Source organism: Mobula hypostoma, chromosome 1 (genome assembly GCF_963921235.1).
Source record: "Mobula hypostoma chromosome 1, sMobHyp1.1, whole genome shotgun sequence".
NCBI classification, from domain to species: Eukaryota; Metazoa; Chordata; class Chondrichthyes; order Myliobatiformes; family Myliobatidae; genus Mobula; species Mobula hypostoma.
In genome coordinates this window covers 180,222,842-180,246,176 of record NC_086097.1, presented here as the reverse complement: position 1 = coordinate 180,246,176, position 23,335 = coordinate 180,222,842, and the positions used below count along the sequence as shown (strand labels likewise).

The window sequence follows — 23,335 nt, the reverse complement described above, 5'->3', positions numbered from 1 at the left end:
TACCAGGCAGTGATGCAGCCAGTCAGATGCTCTCGATTGTGCCTCTGTAGAAAGTCCTTAGGATTTGGAGACTCATACCAAACTTCTTCAACTGTCTGAGGTGAAAGAAATGCTGTTGTACAGACCACGTGAAATCCTCGGTGATGTGTATGCCGAGGAACTTAAAGCTGTTCAATTTCTCAGCCCCAGATCCATTGATGTCTATAGGGGTAAGCCTGTCTCCGTTCCTCTTGTAGTCAACAACCAGCTCCTTTGTTTTTGTGACTTTGAGGGAGAGGTTGTTTTCTTGTCACTACTGTGTCAGGGTGATGACTTCTTCTCTGTAAGTTGCCTCGTTATTATTTGAGATTAGACCAATCAACGTAGTATCATCTGCAAATTTAATTAACAGATTGGAGTTGTGGGTGGCGACACAGTCATGGGTATACAGAGAATAAAGGAGGGAGGCTTAGAACACAGTCCTGAGGGGCTACTGTGTTGAGAGTCAGAGGGGCGGAGGTGAGGGAGCCCACTCTTACCATCTGCTGGTGATCTGACAGGAAGCCCAGGATCTAGCTGCACAAGGCAGGGTGAAGGCCAAGGTCTATGAGCTTCTTCTCAAGCCTGGAAGGAATTATGGTCTTGAATGCTGAACTATAGTCCAAGAACAGCATTCTCTCATAAGCATCCCTTTTCTCCAGTTGTTTAAGGATAATGTGTAGATCTGTGGCTATTGCGTCATCTGTTGATCGGTTGTGTCGGTAGGTGAATTGTAGGGGGTCCAGTGTGGGTGATAGCTTGCTGTAGATGTAGTCATTGATCAGCCTCTCAAAGCATTTGCTTATTATTGAGGTGAGTGAGACAGGATGCCAGACATTCAGACATGTTACCTTGGCCTTTTTAGCTAATAGGCTTATAAGAGAAGCATTAGATCCAAAGAGAAGATGCCAACATGCATGGTAATATCCTGTGATTGGGCTGGGTTAAATCATGGGTGTCAGGGGTTGCTGGGTAGCATGGCTAGAAAGGCCTATTCTGAGCTGTATCTCCAATTAACTAAATAAAATGAAATGCAGTACCAGAGATGGGGAGCAAAGTCACAGACTAGTTTATTGTCACATCCACGTGTACTTGTGTGCACAGATGCAATGAAAAACTTACTTGCTGCAGCATCACAGGCACATGGCATCATGTAAGCAGCATTCACAAGGAAAACATAAAGTATATACAAATTTAGACCATAAGACATAGGGCAGAAATAGGCCATTCAGCCCATCGAGTCTGTTCCACCATTCCATCATGGCTGATCCCGGATCCCACTCAACCCCTTCTCACCATATCCTTTGTTGTCCTGACAGGAAGCTATCAACTTCCACTTAAATATACCCATGGACTTGACCTCCACCACAGTCTGTGTAAGAGCATTCCACAGATTCTATGGCTAAAAAAAATTCTTCCTCACCTCTGTTCTAAAAGGTCACCCTCAATTTTGAGGCTGTACCCTGTAGTTCTGGATACTCCCACCAGAGGAAGCACCCTGTCCATGTTCACCCTGTCTAGTCCTTTCAACATTCGGTAGGTTTCAATGAGATCTCCACGCATTCTTCTAAATTCCAGTGAATGCAGGCCAAAGCAGCCAAATGCTACTCGTATGTTAACCCCTTCATTCCCAGAATCATCCTTATGAACCTCCTCTGGACTCTCTCCAATGACAACACATCCTTTCTGAGACATAGGGCTCAAAACTGTTGACAGTACTCCAAGTGTGGCCTGACTAGCATCTTATAAAGCTCAGCATTATCTCCTTGCTTTTATATTCTATTCCCCTTGAAATAAATGCTAACATTGCATTTGCTTCTTTACCAAAGACTCAACATGTGAATTAACCTTCTGTGAGTCTTGCACAAGGACTCCTAAGTCCCTTTGCATCTCGGATGTTTGAAGTTTCTCCCCATTTAGATAATAGTCTGCACTATTGTTCCTTTTTACCAAAATGCATTATCATACATTTCCCAACTCTGTATTCCACTTGTCACCTTTTTGCCCATTCTTCCAGTTTGTCTGTCCTTCTCAATTGCATTGTTTCCTCAGCACTACCTGTCTCTCCACCTTCCTTTGTATCATCCGTAAACTTAGCCACAAGGTCATCAATTCTATTATCCAAGTCACTGACAAACAATGTGAAAAGTAGCAGTCCCAATACTGTCCCCTGAGGAACACCACTAGTCACCAGCAGCCAACAAGAACAGGCCCCTTTTATTTCCACTGGCTGCTTCCTAGCTGTCAGCCATTCTTCTATCCTGTAACACCATAGGATTTTACCTTGTTAAGCAGCCTCATGTGTGGCACCTTATCAAGTGCCTTCTGAAAAGTCAAGTAAATGACATCCACTGCCTCTCATTTGTCCACGCTGCTCGTTACTCTAACAGATTTGTCAGGCAAGATTTTTCTTTACAGAGTTATACTTATATGCTGACTTTGACTTGTTTTATCATTAGACTCCAGCACATTCCCAACCACTGGCTACCTTGACTATAATTTCCTTTCTTTTGCCTTCCTCCCTTCTTTAAAGAGTGGAGTGACATTTGCAATTTTTCAGTCCTCCGTGACCATGCCAAAATCAAGTGATTTTTGAAAGATCATGACCATTGCATCCATTATCTCTTCAGCAACCTCTCTCAGGACTCTGGGATGTAGTCCATCTGATCTAGGTGACTTACCCACCTTAACACCTTTCAGTTTGCTGAACACTTTTTCCTTTGTAGTAGCAATGGCGTTCACTCCTGCTCCCTGATGCTTACAGACCTCTGGCACACTGCTAGTGTCTTCCACTGTGAAGACTGATGCAAAGTATTCATTAAGTTCATCTGCCATTTCTTTGTCCCCTACTACTATCTCACCAGTGTCATTTTCCAGTGGTCCAATATCAACTCTCACCTCCCTTTCACAAGCAGGAGAAAATCTACAGAGGCTGGAAATTTAAGCAACACACACAAAAAGCTGGAGGAACTCAGTCGGCCAGGCAGCATCTATGGAAAAGGGGAAAAGAGTCCTGCTGAAGGGTCTCGCCCCGTAACGTCGACTGTACTCTTTTCCATAGATGCTGCCTAGTCGGCTGAGTTCCTCCAGCTTTTTGTGGGTGTTGCTTAGATTTCCAGCCTCTGTAGATTTTCTCTTGCTTGTGAAAGGGAGGTGAGTATCTAAATGGGGAGTAACTTCAAACATCAGAGATGCAAAGGGACTTAGGAGTCCTTGTGCAAGACTTACAGAAGGTTAATTCACATGTTGAGAGTTTTGTGTCTAACCTCCCTTTTACTCTTTATATAACTGAAAAAGCTGTTAGTATCCTGCTTTATATTATTGGCTATTTTGCTCTCATATTCCTTTTTCCTTTTATAGCTTTTTGAGTTGCCTTTTGTTGAATTTTAAAAGCTTCCCAATCATCCAACTTCCCACTCAGTGTTGCTACCTTATATGCCCTTTTCTTGGCTTTTATGCTGTCCTCAACTTCCCTTGTCAACCACGGTTGCTTACTCCTGCCATTTGAGAACAACTTTTTCTGTGGGATATATCTATCCTGTGCCTTGTGAACTACTCCCAGAAACTTCAGCCATTTTTGCTCTGTCATCATCCCCACCAGTCCACCTGAGCAAGGTCCTCTCTCATGTCTCTGTAATTTCTTTTATTCCTGTGTGATACTGATACATGTGACTTATGCTTCTCCCTCTCAAATTGCAGTTTGAATTAAATCATATCATGATCACTGCCTCCTAAGGGTTTCTTTAGATTAAGTTCTCTAATAAGATCTGGGTTATTACACAACACCCAATCTAAGATGGCCTTTCCCCAAGTAGGCTCAAGCAAAAGCTGCTTTAAACAGCCATCTCGTAGGTGTTTAACGAATTCCCTCTCTTGTGATCCGACACCATCCTGATTTTCCCAATCCCCTTGCATATTGAAATCCCCTATTACAATTGCATAATTACCCTTATTACATGCCTTTTCCAGCTTCCTTTACAATCTCAGCCCCATATCTTGGCTACTATTTGGTGGCCTATATATAATTCCCATAATGGTTTTTTAACCCTTGCAGTTTCTTAACTCCACCCACAAAGATTCATTATTCTCTGACCCTATGTCACTTCTTTCTAAAGACGTAGTTCTATCTTTTACCAACAGAGCCACACCACCACCTATGCTTTCCTTCCTGTCCGTTCTATGCAAAGTATATCCTTTGATGTTAAGCTCCCAACTATGGCCTTCTTTCAGCCATGACTCAGTAATGCCCACACCGTCACACAGACCAATCTGTAATTGCGCCACGAGTTCGTCCACTTTATTATGAATGCTGCGCACATTTAAATACAGAACCTTCAGTCCTGCATTTTTCACCCTTTTGAATTTGCCTCTGGTATAATATAGTTCTTTGCTCTATCTGCATTTGTACCCAATCCTTCCTTATATTCATGTTACATCCATCATCTACTGGTAAACCTGCTGGCTCATTCTCAGCTCTATCATACTGGTTCCCATACCCCTGCCATATTAGTTTAAACCACTCTCAAAAGCTCTAGTAAACCTGTCTGCAGGAATATTGGTTTCAAGTGCAACCTGCCCCTTTCCTACAGGTCACACCTGCCCCAGAAGAAGTTCCGATTATCTAGAAATCTGAATCCCTGCTCCCTTCTCTAATTCTTCAGCCATGCATTTATCTGCTAGCTCATTCTATTCCTATCCTCACTGTTGTGTGGCACAGGCAACAGTCCCAAGATTACTACCCTTAAGGTCCTACTTCTCAGCTTCCCTCCTAACTCCCTGTATTCTTTTTTCAGGACCTGCTCCCTTTTTCTGCCGATGTCGTTGGTACCAATACGTACCACGACTTCTGGCTGCTCGCACATCCTTTTCAGGTTATTATGGACATGTTCAGAAACATTGCAGACTCTGGCACCTCAGAGGCAAACTCCCATTCGTGTTTCCTTTTTGTGTACACAGAATTGTCTTATCTATCCCGCTAACCAAAGAGTCCCCTATTACTGCTTCCCTCATCTTCAGTTCCTTACTCTTCTGAGCCACAGGACCAGACTCAGTGCCAGAGGCATGGCTGCTGTTGCTACCCCTGGGTAGGTTGTTCCTCCCAACAGTACTCAAGTGGAGTACTTATTGTTGAGGGGGACAGCCACAGCCACTATCTGATGTTTTCCCTTCTTTCTCCTGACAGTCACCCAATTATCTGTCTCCTGTAGCCTTGGAGTGACTACCTCCCTCTAGCTTCTGTCTGTCATCTCCTCACTTTCCCTAACAAGCTGAAGCTTCAGTTCCCTAACACAGTCTCTAAGGAGCTGCATCTCGATGCACCTGGTGCAGATGTGGCCACTGGGGAGGTTGAAAGTCTCCTGGAAATCCCATATCTGACACCCAGAATGGAACACTGACCCTATAGACATACCCCCTATTCTCTCAAGAGTTAAATCAGAAAAAAAAAGAAATAAGGAATGAACTTACCTACTTACCTTACCTCCACCTGTTCTAGTTGATGCCTTGTTGAGCCAAAGCCTTACTACTCTGACTCAGAGTACTTTTACAAGAAAGAGCAATTTAAAAGAAAATATTTTGGTTTTTCACACAAAAGACCATTGATAACTTTTAAGAAATGTTAGGGAACTGAGAATTTAATGAAAAGGAGGAACTGGAGGAAATAAGGTAAAGATAAAAATGTATACCGTATCCGGAAACTGGGGATTTTTTGAAAAAGTGGAAGCCTTAATCCACTGAAAGTCACACAGCACAGATACAGGCCCTTCGGCCAAATCAGTCCATGCTGACTATGGTGTCTAACCAGCTTGTCTCAATTTCTCCATTCACTCCACATCTCTCCAAGATGTGCCCCTCCATGTATTTATCAAAGTTCAAAGTAAATTTATTATTAAAGTACATATATCACCATATACAACCCTAAGATTCATTTTCTTGTGGGCATACTCAATAAATCCAATAACCATCATAGAATCTATGGAAGACCACACCAACAGGGTGGATAACCAGTGTGCAATAGACAACAGAATTATGCAAGTAGAAAAAGAAAGCAAAATAAAAATAAGCAATAAATATCGAGAACATCAGATGAAGAGTCATTGGCTGTGGGAACAGTTCAGTGATGGAACAAGTTATCCCCACTAGTTCAAGAACCTAATGGTTGAGGGGTAATAACTGTTCCTGAACCAGGTCCTGAGGCTCCTGTACCTTCTTCCACATGGCAGCAGCAAGAAGAGAGTATGTCTTGGGTGATGGAGGTTCCTGATGATAGATGCTGCTTTCCTGCAACAGCTCTCCATGTAAATGTATTCAGTGATGTAGCGGGCTCTACCCATGATGGACTGGGCTGTATCCATGACTTTTTGTAGGATTTTCCGTTCAAGGGTATTGGTGTTTCCTACCAGGCTGTGTTGCAGTCAGTCAATATACTCTCCACTACACATCTATAGAAGTTTGTTGAAGTTTTAGATGTCATGCTGAATCTTTTCAAACTTCTATGGAAGTAGAGGCACTGCTATGTTTTCTTTGTAATTACAGTTACATGCTGGGCTCAGAATAGGTCCTCTGAAATGATAACGCCAAGGAATTTAAAGTTGCTGACCTTCCCCACCTCTGATCCCCTGATGAGGACTGCCTCGTGGACCTCCGGTCCTGTCTGTTGCTTCTTAAATGACACTACACCTGCCTCAACCACTTTCTTCGGCATCTCATTCCATATACGCACCACACTATGTGAAAAAGTTGCCACACAGGTTCTTTTTAAATCTTTCTGCTCTCAACCTAAACCTGTGTTCCCTAATTTTGGACTCCTCATCCTGGGAAAAGACTTTTACCATCAACCTTATCTTGAGGTCTCATAATTTTAGACACTTTTATAAAGTTGCCCATTGGTCTCCTATGTTCCAAGGAATAAGGAGATAGGGTTAGCCTGGCAACCCTCTCCCTATAACTTGGGTCATCAATTCCTGGCAACATCAAGGTTATATACTATAATGCTGTACTAGTTATTGACGATGATTGAAGTAGTTTTTTTCAGCCTACTCTTGTCAACCTTCTTGGCTACCTCTTCAAAAACTAAACAATCAGATTCATGAGACATAAGGTCCCATGCACGAAGCCATGCGGACTATCCCTAATCAGACCTTGCCTTTCCAAATGCAGGTGATCCTGTCCTTCAAAACACCCTCCAGTAACTTTCCTGCCACTGATGTTGGGCTGACTGGCCTGTACTTTTTTGACTAAGCTGTCCCTTAACTAAGGCAATGAAACATCTTCTCTCCTGAATGAACAAAAATGTTCTCCTTCCTCCATCCACCATACCGGCAGCATCTCATAGACACCAGCTATCTGAATTTCACTTTCCATTCACACCCCAACCTGTCTGTCCATGGCCTCCTCTACTGCCACTTTGAGACTAGACACAGATTAGAGAAAGGTATCACCTCGTATTCCCCCTTGTTGGTTTCCAACCTGATGGCAGGGACATCAATTTCCCTAATTTCTGGTAATCATTCCACCCTATCTGTCCACTTTTCGTTTAACCCACCATCCTCATCCCATTTCTTTCGTCTCCTCTGCCTTCTCAATCTGCCCATCACCCACACACTCTTCCTACTGGTTCCCCTCCTCACCTCCTTCCCTTTATTCCATGCTCCACTGTTCTCTCGTATCAGATTCAATCATCTTTAGCTTTTGTCACATCCACCTATCTCCTCCTGTGTTATTCCCACTCTAACCATCACCTACCACCTCCTTATCTGGATCCACTTCTCAGCTCCCACCTTTTTATACGGGCTACTTTCTCTCTTTCTTTACAGTCCTGAGGAAGGGTGTCAACCCAAAATATTGACCCTTCCTCAGCTACCTGACCTGTTGACTTCCTCTAGTGTTTAGTGTGTTGCTCTATAAGTTATGTTAGGACCACTTTTGAGAAAGAAAAGTGGACAGAATTACCTGTTGTGCTGGCCAATATATATTCGTAATCTATATCGCATAAATGACTTATCACTTAACCTGACTGAACAGTGGACAATTTTGTGTTCATAGGTGTTTGCTGTTCGCTCTGGCGGTGCTACAGGTGTGGTGGTTAAAGGCCTTGATGATAAAGCCAGCACCTCTTTCAGGTAAAGCATGATCCAAAGAAAAAAGGTTAAAAATGTGCCTGCTGAAGCCATGAAGCACAGATTGAATGATCATGTAATTAATGTATTCCTCCTGCCTGAGAAAATTAATCTCAAAAAGATCATCTTCCATGACTGAAAGCAGTAGAACAAAGTTCAAAGCACACTTATTATGAAAGTATGTATACTATATACAACCTTGAGATTCATCTCCTTACAGGCAGCCACAAAACAAAGAAACCCAATAGAACCCAGTAAATAAAGACTGTCAAACACCCAATGTGCAGAAAAAAACAAATTGTGCAAATCATATTTTGAACTGAAGTTCATGAAAGTGAGTCCATAGTCACAAAACCAGTCACGGTCAATACAAGAGCCCGTTAGCTGCAGGCCACGTACTCAGTTCAGCACAGAGAATAGTAAACCTCGCAGAGCAGCAGGCTGAAAACCCCAGCCTGTTCTTCGCCTCCAGCCCTGACACTTTCAATCTGGCCTGATGCTTATGTCGGCCAAACAGAGGGTTGTTCCTTGCTCTTAGACCTGGGCCCTGCTACTTCAATACACTCTCGGGTCCAGAACCTGCTGTCCCGATTTGGCCCATGCCCGACCTTTCCAATTTGGCTCGTTTCTTAAATCGGTCAAACATCAGCTTGTTCTTCACTCCCGGGCCCGGGCTTCGCCGCTTCGACTCTGCCTTACCTCGGTTCTGCCACTTCAAATTGCCTCCAAGTTTGCTCGAGCAGCCAAACGTTGGCTTGTTCTCACTCTCAGGCCTGGATCCTGTTTCCTCGAGCAGCCAAACATTGGCTCGTTCCCACTCTCCGGCCTGGGCCCTGTTGCGTCGATTTGGCCTGCATGTGACACACCGCAACCATCTTGCACCTTTGAGACTTCAGTTCAAACTGCAAAAATGCCAGGTTGTATATGCATTTCAAAAGCTCAACTCCAAAAAGGCAGTCACAGGCTATTGATTACAGTGAACATTTTCAACAAAACAACAGTGGTTATGATATTGAGATAGAAATGCTTTGATTCCTTGATTTATAATTGTTTTATGAATTCTGGTTATAACTCCATTGACTCTTTGAGGTATGTACTTTTGATTTACAAAGATATTTTTTATTGTAACAATTAGCAGATTACTCTTTACCATGATGCCAAATGTCCATAATTCATTTCACATATTTGAAATATTTTGCTTTTAGAAAGGTTTTCCAGGAATATATAAAAGCAAGTCGAGGAATGTCTGTATAGATTCAACTGACATTGTGGAACATGAGAGTAACCAAACACTGTTTCACATTTTGTTGCCTTCCTTGTTTTTGCATACAAGATTGGATGATTCATTTAGTTGTGTTCTATTTTAGTCAGGTTTTATTTTGATCTTTTAGGAAAATGCTCAATCAGTAGATTATTAAGATGCATGGAGCAGAAGACAGAAGTCCCCAATAATGGGACTTGGACTCACAATGTTGTGAAATGGTTCTCTTTCCTTAAAAGTTTTTGTCCACATTTTGTAGAGAGGAAGGAATGCTGTTGAGCCGTTGGTAAGGAAGTTAAGGGTTAGGGAAGACAGTTGGCCAAAGAACAAAGGGGAAATTGTGATGGTTTGGAGGGTAGAAGTGATTAGTTATCTGAATGGGTGAAGGTGCAGGGCTAGAGGAAGTGCAAGAAAGTCAAAGAGGGAAACAGAAGTGGGAGCTGTTCATGGCAGTGTCTCCAAAGCCGTACATTGAACATAGAACAGTACAGCACAGTAGACGCCCTTCAGCCCATGATGTTGTACCAACCTTTTAACCTACTCCAAGATCAATTCAACACCTTCCTCCCACGTGGTCTTTCATTTTTCTTTTTTCCATGAACCTAGCTAAGATTCTAGTAAATATCCCTAATGTATCGCCCTCAACCACCACCTCGCGCAGTGTGTTCCATGCACCTACCGCTGTCTGTGTAAGAAAGACCTACCTCTGATATCTTCCTGTACTTTCCTCCAATCACCATTAAAATAGAATATGATCCTAAACTATTTCTAGTGATTGTGATCTGTATGCTGTGTAAAGCAGGCCTGGGTGGTGAAACAGCTGTATACGTGTTTGATGAAAGCAGCACTTAATTCTCCACAACTCCAGTATGTGCAAAGGTGGGACCTAGTGGTAGAGATAGAAACTTAGAGGTTCCTGATTGTGGCGGTGCATTGCAGCTTGCTTCTGTGCTGGTTGACACGTGAATGATAGAAATAGTTCGGCATCATTCTTTTGGAACCTTCATTTCACTTTTTGATTTGAGCTATGAATAAAAAGGAGAAACAGTCTTGTTCTGATTCTTAAAAAATGTTCCTGTAGTGATTTTGTAAAAACATATACAGTATTGGAATGCATTTCTTGCTACAGAGAAATGACATTAATGACAAGGCAATAGTTTGCACTGCTGATTACTCTGAGAAGAAATTGTACTAGTTGTTATGTTTTGTAACTCCAAAAACTAATCAAAAGAAAAAACACAGGAGCCGGGGATTCAATTTCTCTTACTCTTCTTTTAGTGGTGTGGTGGCATAATGATGTACAGTACTTGTTACATATAAACCATAATGAATTATGTAAACGAATAAGTTTGCGTAATCAAACAACATATTTACAATATTACTCAAACATTACATGAAGGATGCTCGATAGTTGTGGCAGGGTTTGAATATGATCACATCTTATAAAGTTATATCAAGTGACGTAGGTGATAGCAGGCTTTTGCTTTCCAATAAGTTCAATGCCTTCTATGCTCGCTTTGACTGCGACAACATGGAGGAATCATCACAAGCTTGGACAGCCTCTGTGATTTCAGTCTCAGCCTGGTGTGCAAGCAGCCTTCAGGCGGTGAACCCACAAGAAGCATGCGGCCCAGACGGGGTACCTGGCCAAGTACTAAAGACCTGTGCTTTTGCAGTCTGAGGTACCCACCTGCTTCAGGCAGGCTTCAATTATACTGGTGTATTTTTCTGTCTTTGCAAATGGTGTGGCAAAAGAAAGTGACTCCAGGTTCTGGTAACAAGTACTTCTGTTATTAATATTTTAGTCCTGGAATCTTCTATATGGTTTTTCCACTATAAGACTTTAATGGGCCAAATCTTGATGCTAAATTGATGTTAAATATGCAATCTGTTATTAATGTGAAATTGGCAGCAAATTCAGGAATGAATATGAAGTAACTTAGAACATAGAACAGGAACAGGCTCTTCAGCCCTTTGTGTTGTGCTGAACATGATGCCAGGTTAAACGAAATCTCTTCTGCCTATACATGATCTCTTCCCTGAACACTCATGTGTCTAACATCCTGTTAACTGCCACTATTGCATCTGCTTCCACACCAACTGTGAATGACTGCTGTTGTTTCTTAAGAACCTGTGCTGGGGCCTTAATATCTTTTCATCATCCTATCAATGCTTTGGATGGGTTAATAGAGACTTGTACATCCTGGTGTGAAGCAATGTAGAAAATCTCAACAAATTTGCTTGAATTTTCCAACCTCTCTTCACTTACATGTGGTCTGAATCCTCCTCTTGCCCCATTCTGTTCACACCCTTGTCAGCTCTCAGGAAAGAGCAGCGATTGAAATTCTTAAAGCCAGTATTTTTTTTGACAACACACATAAAATGCTGAAGTGACTCAGCAAGCCAGGCAGCATCTGGTTACCATCTCTCCTCTTCTGCTCACCTGCCCATCATCTCTCTCTGGATCCCCTTCACCTTCCCTTTCTTCCATGGTCCACTGTCCTCTACTATTAGATTCCTTCTTCATCAGCCCTTTATTTCTTCCACCTATCACCTCCTAGTTTCTTACTTCATTCCCCCCCCCAATCCACCCACCTTCCCCTTCACCTGGTCTCACCTATCACCTGCCATCTTGTCCTTCTTCCTCCCACCTTTTGCCTCATTTCTTTCCAGCCCTGATGAAGGGTCTCAGCTTGAAACTTTGATTATTTCCTTCCATAGATGCCGCCTGACACTTTGTGCATATTGCTCAAGATTTCCAGCAACTGTAGAGTCTGTTCTGTCATTTTTTTTTTGTTCTTTTCAAAGAATGGAAGACAAAGGAGAAGTAAAGTGCATCAAATTTTCATTTGGGAACAAGATTTTAGCTGTGCAACGGACACTGAAGGCTGTGGTGAGGAGTGTTTCACAGCCTCTTTCTTCAAAGATTTTCATAAGGAAGTGTCATGCTGTGGACTAACATTTCTCATGTTTTGTAGGATTTTATCAACTTCATTCCTGATCTGCCTTCAACAGAATACTCACAGGAATGCAAGGTAATAGTTGTAGAGAGGTACAGTATAGGAAGAGGCCTTTCAGCCCCTTAAGGTCCTGCTGACAATTGACTGTCACTGATAATAATATAAACTTAATCCCATTTCTATGGATGTGGTGTGCTCTGTTGAATTTGCTGCTGTTTATAGAGTCATGGAGTCATGCAGCACAGAAGCAGACCCTTTAACCTATTGTGTCTATGCCAACCTTTTAGCCCATCTACGTTAGTTCCAAGTCTGCATTTTCCTACACCTTGCTTAACCAAGAGTCGGAGTCGGTTTCAATATCTCTTAAGCATAATGACCGTATCTGATTCCACCAGCTCCTCTGTCAGTGAGCTCCAGATATCAAACTCTCTGTATTTTAAAAAAGCATTGCCCATCCAGTCCCCTTTAAAACTCCTTCCTCTCACCTTAAACCCATGCCCTCTTGGTTTTGATATCCCAACTATGAGAATTAGATTTTATGTCTTCTCAATGGTACTTATAATTTTATATTGCTCTATTAGGGTACCCTTCAGCTTCCTTCGCTCCAGGAAAAGCAAATCTAACCCCTCCAGTCCTTCCTCTAAACCAGGCAACATCCTGGTGAATCCCCTCTGACTCTTCTCCAGCGCAACTACATCATTCCTATAGTGTGCTGAGCAGAACTACACACACTGCTCCAGATGCAGTCTAACCAGAGGTTTGTAAAATTACAACATAGCATCTCAAGTCCTGTATTCTGTGCTGTCAGTTATGAAGATAAGCATGCCATATGCCTTTTTCGTAGCCCTAACCTTAGATGTTTCAGAAAGGACAGGGAGGGAGGCAAAAGAGGTGGGGGAGTGACACTGCTGATCAAAGTTAGTGTCGTGGCTGCAGAAAAGGAGGAAGTCATGGAGGGATTGTCTACCGAGTCTCTGTAGGTGGAAGTTAGAAATAGGAAGGTGTCAATAATTCTACTGGGTGTTTTTTATAGAATAATCAATAGTAAAAGGACATCAAGGAGCAGATAGGGAGCCAGATTCTGGAAAGGTGTAATAATAAGAGTTGTCGTGGAAGATTTTAATTTCCCAAATATTGATTGACTTCTCCCTAAATTGAGGGGTTTAGATCAGGTGGAGTTTGTTAGGTGTGTTCAGGAAAGTTCCTTGACACAATATGTGGATTAGCCTACAAGAGAAGAGGCTGTACTTGATCTGTTATTGGGAATTGAACCTGGTCAGATGTCAAATCTCTCAGTGGAAGAGCATTTTGGAGATGGTGATCACAGTTCTACCTCCTTTACCATAGCATTGGAGAGGGATAGGAACAGAAAAGTTAGGAAAGCATTTAATGGGAGTAAGGGAAATATGAGGCTATCAGGCAAGATCTTGGAGGCATTAATTGGGAACATATGTTCTCAGGGAAATATATGGCAGAAATGTGGCAAATGTTCAGGGAATATTTGTGTGGGGTTCTGCATAGGTGCGTTCCAATGAGACGGAAAGGATAGTAGGGTACAGGAACTGTGGTGTACAAAGGCTGTTGAAAATCTAGTCAAGAAGAAAAGAAAAGCATATGAAAGGTTCAAAAAACTAGGTGATGATAGGGATCTAGAAGATTATAAGGCCAACAGTAAGGAGCTTAAGAATGAAATTAGGAGAGCCAGAAAGGGCCATGAGAAGGCCTTGACGAGCAGGATTAAGGAAAACCCCAAGGCATTCTACAAGTATGTGAAGAACAAGAGGATAAGATGTGAGAGAATAGGACCAATCAAGTGTGACAGTGGAGGGTTGCAGATGTTGGTCCCTTATTCAAGAAAGGGAGTAGAGATAGCCTAGGAAATTATAGACCAGTGAGTCTTACTTCAGTGGTTGGTAAGTTGATGGAGAAGATCCTGAAAGGCAGGATTTATGAACATTTGGAGAGGCATAATATAATTAGACATAGTCAACATGGCTTTGTGAAAGGCAGGTTGTGCCTTACGAGCCTGATTGAATTTTTTGAAGATGTGACTAAACACATTGATGAAGGTAGAGTAGTAGATGTAGTGTTTATGGATTTCAGCAAGGCATTTGATAAGGTACCCCATGCAAGGCTTATTGAGAAAGTAAGGAGGCATGGGATCCCAGTGGACCTTGCGTTATGGATCCAGAAATGGCTTGCTTACAGAAGGCAAAAGAGTGGTTGTAGATGGGTCATATTCTGCATGGAGTTCAGTGACCAGTGGTGTGCCTCAGGAATCTGTTCTGGGACTCCTTCTCTTTACGATTTTTGTAAATGACCTGGATGAGGAAGTGGAGGGGTGGACTAGTGAACTTGCTGATGACACAAATGTTGGAGTTTTTGTGCATAGTGTGGAGGGCTGTCAGAGGTTACAGCGGGACATCGATACGATGCAAAACTGGGCAGAGAAGTGGCAGACAGAGTTCAACTCAGGTAAGTGTAAGGTGGTTCGTTTTGGTAGGTCAAATATGGCAGAATATAGTATTAATGGTAAGACTCTTGGCAGTGTGGAGGATCAGAGGGATCTTGGGGTCTGAGTACATAAGACACTCAAAGCTGCTGTGCAGGTTGACTCTGTGGTTAAGAAGGCATACGATGCATTGGCTCTTATCAGCTGTGGGATTGAGTTCAAGAACCGAGAGGTAATGTTACAGCTATATAGGACCCTGGTCAGACCACACTTGGAGTACTATGCTCAGTTCTGGTCACCTCACTACAGGAAGGATGTGGAAACTATAGAAAGGGTGCAGAGGAGATTTACAAGAATGTGGTCTGGATTGGGGAGCATGCCTAATGAGAATAGGTTGAGTGAACTCTGCCTTTTCTCCTTGGAGTGGCGGAGGATGAGAGGTGACCTGATAGAGATGTGTAAGATGATGAGAGGCATTGATTGTGTGGATAATCAGAGGCTTTTTCCCCAGGGCTGAAATGCCTAACACAAGAGGGCACAGTTTTAAGCTTCTTGGAAGCAGGTACAGAAGAGATGTCAGGGGTACGTTTTTTATGCAGAGAGTGGTGAGTGCGTGAAATGGGCTGCCGGCGATGGTGGTGGAGGCAGATACGAAAGGTTCCTTTAAGAGACTTCTGGATAGGTACATGGAGCTTAGAAAAACAAAGGGCTATGGGTAACCTTAGGTACTTTCTAAAGTAAGTACATGTTCAGCACAGCATTGTGGGTCAAAGGGCCTGTATTGTGCAGTAGGTTTTCTATGTTTCTATCAGTAGTCACAGTTTTTCAGTCAGAAACGCATCCTTCCATCACTACCTTCTGCCTTCTGTTACCAACTTATAGTTAGCCTTGAATCCCCTGTGCCTGAAGCTTCTGGAGCAGCCTACCATGTGTGATTTTGTCCACTGCCTTGCTAAAGTCCATATTGGCAATGTCTCTCACCCTATATTCCTCACACTTCATCATATCATCACCGTATCTTCAAAAACTCAAAATAGTGAGGCAGGATTCCTTCACACAATGAAATAGTAGTTTAGGGGCAGGAATGATCATGGACTCAACCCAAAATTGTGTCCAGAATAATGGACTTTACCTTAAGTGCAAGCCAGGCCATTTAGGAGACTTTCCCAAGATAGCCACTCTTAAGTACTCTTATGTTCTCCCATGTGCCATCTAAAACTTCTATGTATCCGAATAATAATCTGTTAGTCCTTCCTTTCCCTTAACTATGTTTTGTAATTGTAATAACAACACAAGTCCACTGGTTGATGATTAATGATTTTAATTAAAAAATCTTCAGTCTAATTGCAACTTTTTCCTTGTCCCCAGATTAAACTACATCTTTTCATTTTTTTCCACTTTAGACCAAAAATGCCAACATCTTGGGGTTCTGTTGGACCAGTGCTAATGAAATTGTATTTATTACTGACCAAGGAATTGAATTTTACCAGGCAAGTAAGATCTTAACAAGCTGCCATGTTTTTTAAATGCACAATCTTATTCTGTGTTTTTCTCATCATCTGTCATCTGTCATCTCTCTCCACCAATAATAGTAAGAAAACAGGAACTCTGTAATAACCATGTGAAAATATTTGCAGTTGGAAAGGATTCTGTATTCCAGTACACTCTCTGTCTTTCAGTGAGTCACCAACCTTGAACTTCAAGATGCTCAACAACAAGTTTGGTTTATTTGTTTCTCCTTTACAACGAGGTTGCCTCTGTCTATAGTGATGTAAAGAGCAGTTCAAGAGGGTGACTCCCCATCACCCTCATCCAGGGTTCACTGTGGTTGGCTGATAAGTACTGGCCTTCCCAATGTGCTCATATCTGTAGAAGGAGTCACAAATACCATTTATTTGCCTTGTCCTCTTATCCCTTAACTTCTGTAGTAACCAGAGATTAAGCTTTGGGGAAGCAAATTCCAAAAATCCACCACTTCTTATTACACCCCCATCCCACTACCATGCTCTTTAGTCAGGTGAAACATGGGAAATGTTCTCCATGTATCTTCTCTCCTGAATGTACCTAAAGTTTTGTATGCTTTATTGAAGTCCTCTTTTTTCTAAACTCCAGCATAGAGACCTAGCTTACTTGATCCCTCTTGTGAATGATCTGCCATCCCACAAACCAGTTCAGTGAATTTTCAATGCAATAATTCTGCCCTATTATAGGTAAGTTATACCAAGACTCTAAGTCCAGTCTCACTAAGACCTGTATAGTTGTGTTAGGGCATCTTTACTCTTGTACTCAAACTCCAGCAATAAGGTCAGTTACCATTTGCCTTCTAACTGCTGCTTTCAGTGAACTCTGAACTCTGAACAAACACACTTTGTCCCTTGAATATCTATATTTCCCCAGTCTCTCAGCCTCAAAACACCACTGCAGGGTTCCTCAAGGCTGTGTTTGAGGCCAGTCGTTCTGGCTGCTTCATCAGTGACTTCCTTCCATCATAAGATTAGAAGTGAGGATATTTGTTGATAATTGCAGCATCCAACTCCTTGGCAGGTTAAGCAGTCAATGTCCGCATGTAGAAAGACCCAAACAACATTTACCGTGTGGGATGAAAATTGGCAAGTAATATTGATGCCCACTGGAATGCCAGGCAATAAATGTCTCTAAAACAAGTATGTATCTATCCACCTATTCATTATCATCTCCACCAAGGCTTGATTGACCAGAACCACAGCTAGACCAACCATGCAAGTTCAGTTGTTGCAAGTGCTCAGCAGATTGGAATTCTCCTGACAGTCTAAGTTTCTCCACCATCTGCAAGGCACATATCAGCAACGCGAAGGAATACTCTCCTCTTGCCTAGATGAATGCAGACCAACTGCTCTTGTGAGCTGAATGCCACTGAGGACTAAGCAGCCTGCTTGATTAGCAGCCCTTCTACTACTGGTCCACAGTGTCTGCATTGTGGACCATCTACAAAATACATCACTACCAAAAGATAAAGGTTAAAGATGAAAGTTACTCACAGCACCTTCCAAATCTGCCGTAAAAAAAGGGCAAAGGCAGCTAGGCACAGGGGAATACCACCTCCAGCAGGTTCCGCTCCAAGTTGCACACCATCCTATCTTCCCTCCTCACTACTGGGTCTAAATCCTGGATTCCCCTCCCAATGGTACTTGGGAGCACCTTCCCCAGAAGGACTGCAGTGGGTCAGGATAGTGACTCAAACCTACCTTCTCAAGTTCAACAAGATGGGAAAATAAATGCTGCCCTTCCAGGCGTGGCCAAGTCACAAAGATGAATGTATATGAAGAAAACTGGATCATACTCATTTATGACCATCTGTGGCATTACTTTAAGTACTTTGGCGTGAAGGAAGTTTGCATTTCAATTTAGTGCCTGTATATTTGGCCTCCTTACAGCTTTTCCCATTGTTTCTCTGCCACAGATGCTGCTTGTCTGGCCAAGTTCTTCCAACATTTGTGCGTCAAATTTCAGCATCAGCTGTTTTATTTGTTTCTTCTTTTTACTTTGCATACCATGTTTTTGACTTGCAGATTTGTTTCTGTCCTTCTTGACTGCTCTCAGTTCCTCATTCCCCTGCTGAAATAGTTTAAATCCACTTCAGAGGCACCAGCAGTGCAATTATAGGCTCTGCCCTGTGAGTCTAGTCCCTTCCAATTTGTACAGGCCCTGACTGTCCTGGAAGTGGTCCCTGAGTCTCACTCTCACCCCTGCACCACTGCCAGACACACATTCCTTTCCTCTGTTCACTGCTTTGTGGTATTGGAAGGGTTACCAAGATCTGTACCTACATGATTTTGCTCTTTAACTTTGCTCCTAGCTCCCTAAAAACAGTGAATCTCACCCTCTTCTTTTGTTGTTGGTATCCATGGGAACCTCACTTTTTCACTGCTCACCCTGCTCCTTCAAATTGGTTTGCAGCTATTCCTTGACATCTTTGATCCTGACACATAGGAGGCAGCATGTCTTCTTCAAGTCTCATCTCTGGCCAGAAGAATACTTGCCTGTCCCTTCACTATTAAATCCCCTATCGCCGTTCCTCTCTTCTCCAAACCATTGGTGCGCTCCTGAGGACTTGTCATATTCTCCAGCATCCCAAAGAGGCATATCTATTAATAGAACATAAAACAGTAGAGCACAGGAATAGGCCCAAACCAATTAAGTTAGTAATCAAATGGCTAACTAAGCTAATCTCTTCTGCCTATACAATGTCTGTACTCATACATTTTCCATTTTGAGATAGAAGGATTTGTGGGCTATGTGGACTACCTACTTGCTGCTCCTAGCCTGCAAGGTCACCCCCACCCCCCCATTCTCTCTCTGCCTGCCTAATACTGGGTGACCATCTTCATTAAGTGTGCTGTACTCAAACCACTTAGCCTTGCAAACACTTTGCTGTGACTCCGGCACTGAAACCAGGAGACAGGGTTGCTGCCGCAGGAGATACTTGCTGCTCTTGTAGTCACCCAGGTGACTGGGAGTGTTTGTGATTTCCCACATGGTTCAGGATGCACATTCGTCCTGCTAGAAATATCAGCTGGTACTGATGCTGAGCTATGGGCTCCTGAAGGATTTTGGTAAAATAACTTAACCATCAATTAATTCCACCATCACTGTTAACAATGTGAGTTTTTTGTTTATTCCTGATTTATTAATTAATTTAAATTCCCCGGGTGCTGAGGTTAGGTGGGAAATTATGCCCACCTGTTCAACAATCTGGATTTTTGATCACTTGTGCAGCACTGTCTACCATAACGTGTAAAGCATCCAAACACTGCAGCCTTTGGTTACTGGTACACCGATTAGTATGTGGCATCAATTCACCCTGGCTGAGTGGTGCTGCTACAGCAATCTCTCGCTCAGCATCAGTGAACGAACTGATTGCTGACTTCAGGAAGTGGAAGGAGCGTAAATGTACACCAGTCTACATACATTGGCGAATCAGGAGTGGAGAGAATTCGCAGCCTAAAATACCTGGGCATTAACATCGCATGATCTGCCCTGGGCTCATCACACAAATGTAATCATGAGAAAGATGCATTAGTGTGAGGAGGTTCTGAGGAGGTTAGGAAGGCTCAGCTTGTCACTCTTTGGGGGAAAAAATACTTCTACAGATGTATTGAAAGTATCCTGGCAGGTTGCATCATGGTCTGGTACAGCGATTCAAATACACAAGAAGTAAGAAGCTGCAGAGAGCGGTGGACTCTATCTAGTACATCATTAGCACATTACTCCTCACCATTAGTAGTATATACTGGAGGCTACAGCTATCACCAAAGATCCCCACCATCCAGGCCATGCCATCTTCTTGCAGCTATAATCAGGCAGGAGTACAGAAGCCTGAAGTCCCACACCATTAGGTTCAGGAGCAGCTACTTCCCTTCAACCATTTGAATCTTGAACCAAGCTGTGCAATTTTAATCACTTCCTTAGTATAGCAACACTAAGACCATTTTCATCACTCTTTGTTTTCACTAAAAGCACATAATGATTTTAATTGGGTTCTCTCTTGTATAGTTTTAAATGTATAATTTACTTTCTTGTAAATGTTGTATCTCTTGGTATACCTGTGTTGTTCCTGTGCATTTGTATACTTGTGCATATGACAATGAACTTGATTAACTTTATTGTTTTTGTTGCTCCCAGGTATTACCCGACAAGCGTGCTTTAAAACTACTCAAGACACACAGCATCAATGTCAACTGGTACATGTACTGCCCTGAAAGTGCTGTTCTCCTCCTGTCTACCACAGTGCAGGGCAATGTCCTACAGCCATTTATTTTCAAAGTAAGTTGTGTTGTATTTTCCAATCATGCCCCCAGCATCTGTACACCCGCCTGTTCACTATTGTGAAAAGAATGTACAAGCATTGGGAACAATGCAAATAAGGATTTGCAGCAAGGATGACAGAAACTAAGGTTCTTTTATACTTAGGAAGAGGAAGAGAGGCCTTTAAAGTTACAAAGGAGGTTTGGTTGGTTAAGCCACAATTACTATTGATATGGAGAGCGACTCACGTCACTGTCACTGAAGACGCGCACTCAATGATTCAGGAACAGTTTCTTCCCTTCAGGAGATTTGTTATTCCTTTATTTGCACTATTTAGTTATTTTGTGATTTAATAGTAATCTTTATATCTTTCCACTGTATAGCTCCCACAAAATGACAAACTTAAAGATTATTTGAAGATTTTAAAGATTAGCTTATTTGTCAGATAAGACCATAAGACATAGGAGCAGAATTAGGCCATCTGGCCCATCGAGTCTGCTCCACCATTTAATCATGGCTGATCCTTTTTTCTATCTCCTCCTCAAACCCAGTTCCCATCCTTCTCCCCAAACTTTTGATGCCATGTCTAATCAAGAACCTATCAATCTCTGCCTCAACTACACCCAATGACCTGGCCTCCACAGCTGCATGTGGCAACAAATTCCACAAATTCACCACCCTTTGGCATAAGCATCAAAACATACAGTGAAATGTGTTGTTTGCATCAACGACCAACACAGTCCAAGGAAGTGCTGGGCGCAGCCCACAAGTGTCACTATGCTTCTGTCACCAACATAGCAAGCCCACATCCTTACTAATATAGATACTGTTGGAATGTGGGAAGAAACTGGAGTGTCCAGAAGGAACCCATGTTTATGAGGAGAACCTACAAGTTCCTTACAGACAGCGGCAGGAACTGAACCGCGATTGCTGGTGATGTGAAGTGGTTATGTTAGCCTCCAGGCTTTCATGTCCCCTATGTGATAATAAGACTGATTCTGATTCTGAAGGTGGTTGCTGTAAATTCAATAGGAGAATAAAGGAGATGTTTCTCAGCACAGAGTATGCAACTCACAATGCTGCCTTTTGTGCTGTTTGAGATCACTGATCTAACTTTATGTGCTCAGAGAAATAAAAACTGGGAGGATGAGGAAATGTGAATGGGAGAGTGAAAGACAGCAGTGGCCTGTCTGGTAGGATGTTATGGAGCCCATTGTCTGTGCTGACCGTCAAGCTAATTACACATTCCCATAAATCGCCCACTAGATTCAAACATTCTGTTTAGAAAGCAATTCACTTCTTAGAACATTTACCCTTGAGTGCAGTGAGCTTAAAATCTTTTAAATTTTCAAGAAATCTGATGAATGAGCAAATTCAAGACTGACATCAGTCGGTTTTTGTGCACCGAGTAATAGTGCTAATTGGGGATAACTTGAGGAGTAAGAGATGATGGAAGATTGGACTCAGTTGATTTACTAAGGAAGCCTGAGGAGCTGATTCCAAAGGGATAGCTCGCTTTGTGTTGTGTCTTGTGTTTGATTGTGTTTCTGGAGCCACTGACTTTAATTTTACTCTACAGAGTGGAACGATGACAAAAATGCCGAAATTTGAAATTGAACTGCCTGTCTCTCCAAAGTCTGGGAACCCCTCTCTCTCTGACAGAGATATAATAATGGCTACCGTGTAAGTTCCATGCTGACATTAAACTACATCATTATATTTATTTACACGAACCTTCAGTAACGTGGGAGCCAACTATTCAGACACTGCAAGTTTCATTGATGAAGTAATATTTAACCATCCCCTCTTAATCTACTTTGTTATGGTCTTGCGCTGTATTGTCTATCTGAACTATGCTTTCTCTGTAGCTGTTACACTTTATTCTGGATTCTTTTATTGTTTTACTTTGTACTATCTCAATATACCAACATTCCAAATGCAATGTTAGCATTCATTTCAAGAGTTCTTGAATGCAAGAGCAAGGATGTGATGCTGAGCCTTTATAAGGCCACATCTTGAATGTTGTGAACAGTTTTGGGCTCCTCATCTTAGAAAAGATGTGCTGGCATTGGAGAGGATCCAGAGGCTGTTCATGAGGATGATTCTGGGAATGAAAAGGTTATCATAAGAGGAACGTTTGATGGCTCTGGGTCTGTACTTGCTGAAACTTAGAAGGATGAGGGGTGATCTCATTGAAACCTTTCGAATGTTAAAAGGCCTAGACAGAGTAGATGTAGAAAGGATGTTTCCCAGGGTGGGGGAGTCTAGGACAGGAGGGCACAGCCTCAGGATAGAGGGGCGTCCATTGAAAACAGAGATGTGGAGAAATTTCTTTAGCCAGAGGGTGGTGAATTATGGAATTTGTTAACACAGACAATTGTGGAGCCTAGTTCATTGGGTGTATTTAAGGCAGAGATTGATAGGTTTTTGATTAGACATGGTATCAAAGGTTATGGGGAGAAGACCAGGGAAATGGGATTGAGGAGTGGAAAAAGGAATCAGCCCTGATTGAATGGTGGAGCAGACTTGATGAGCCAAGCAGCCTAATTCTGCTCCTATGGCTTATGGACTTGTACTGTGTAATGGGTCCTATGTTCTGATGAATGCCCTTGGCTCAAAATGTTACCTCTTTATTCCTCTCCATGGATGCTGCTGGAACTGTTGGGTTCCTCCAGCATTTTGTGTGTGTTGCTCTGGATTTTCAGCTTCTGCAGAAGCTCTTGTGTGTACTGTCTAATGAGTT

The 23,335-nt window shown here is 42.4% G+C and overlaps 1 protein-coding gene across 4 annotated transcripts in view; it reads left to right on the top strand.

The window, feature by feature from the left end:
• The window catches only part of rmc1 (regulator of MON1-CCZ1), a 64,584-nt gene that overhangs the window by 9,418 nt on the left and 31,831 nt on the right, over positions 1–23,335 (top strand). For all 4 annotated transcript variants that reach the window (XM_063060641.1, XM_063060632.1, XM_063060622.1 and 1 more), the window contains exons 2-7: positions 8,062–8,138; positions 12,205–12,289; positions 12,375–12,431; positions 16,212–16,298; positions 20,470–20,610; positions 22,172–22,275. In XM_063060641.1, the coding sequence (XP_062916711.1) occupies positions 8,062–8,138; positions 12,205–12,289; positions 12,375–12,431; positions 16,212–16,298; positions 20,470–20,610; positions 22,172–22,275 (551 nt within the window). The remainder of the gene's footprint in view (positions 1–8,061; positions 8,139–12,204; positions 12,290–12,374; positions 12,432–16,211; positions 16,299–20,469; positions 20,611–22,171; positions 22,276–23,335) is intronic.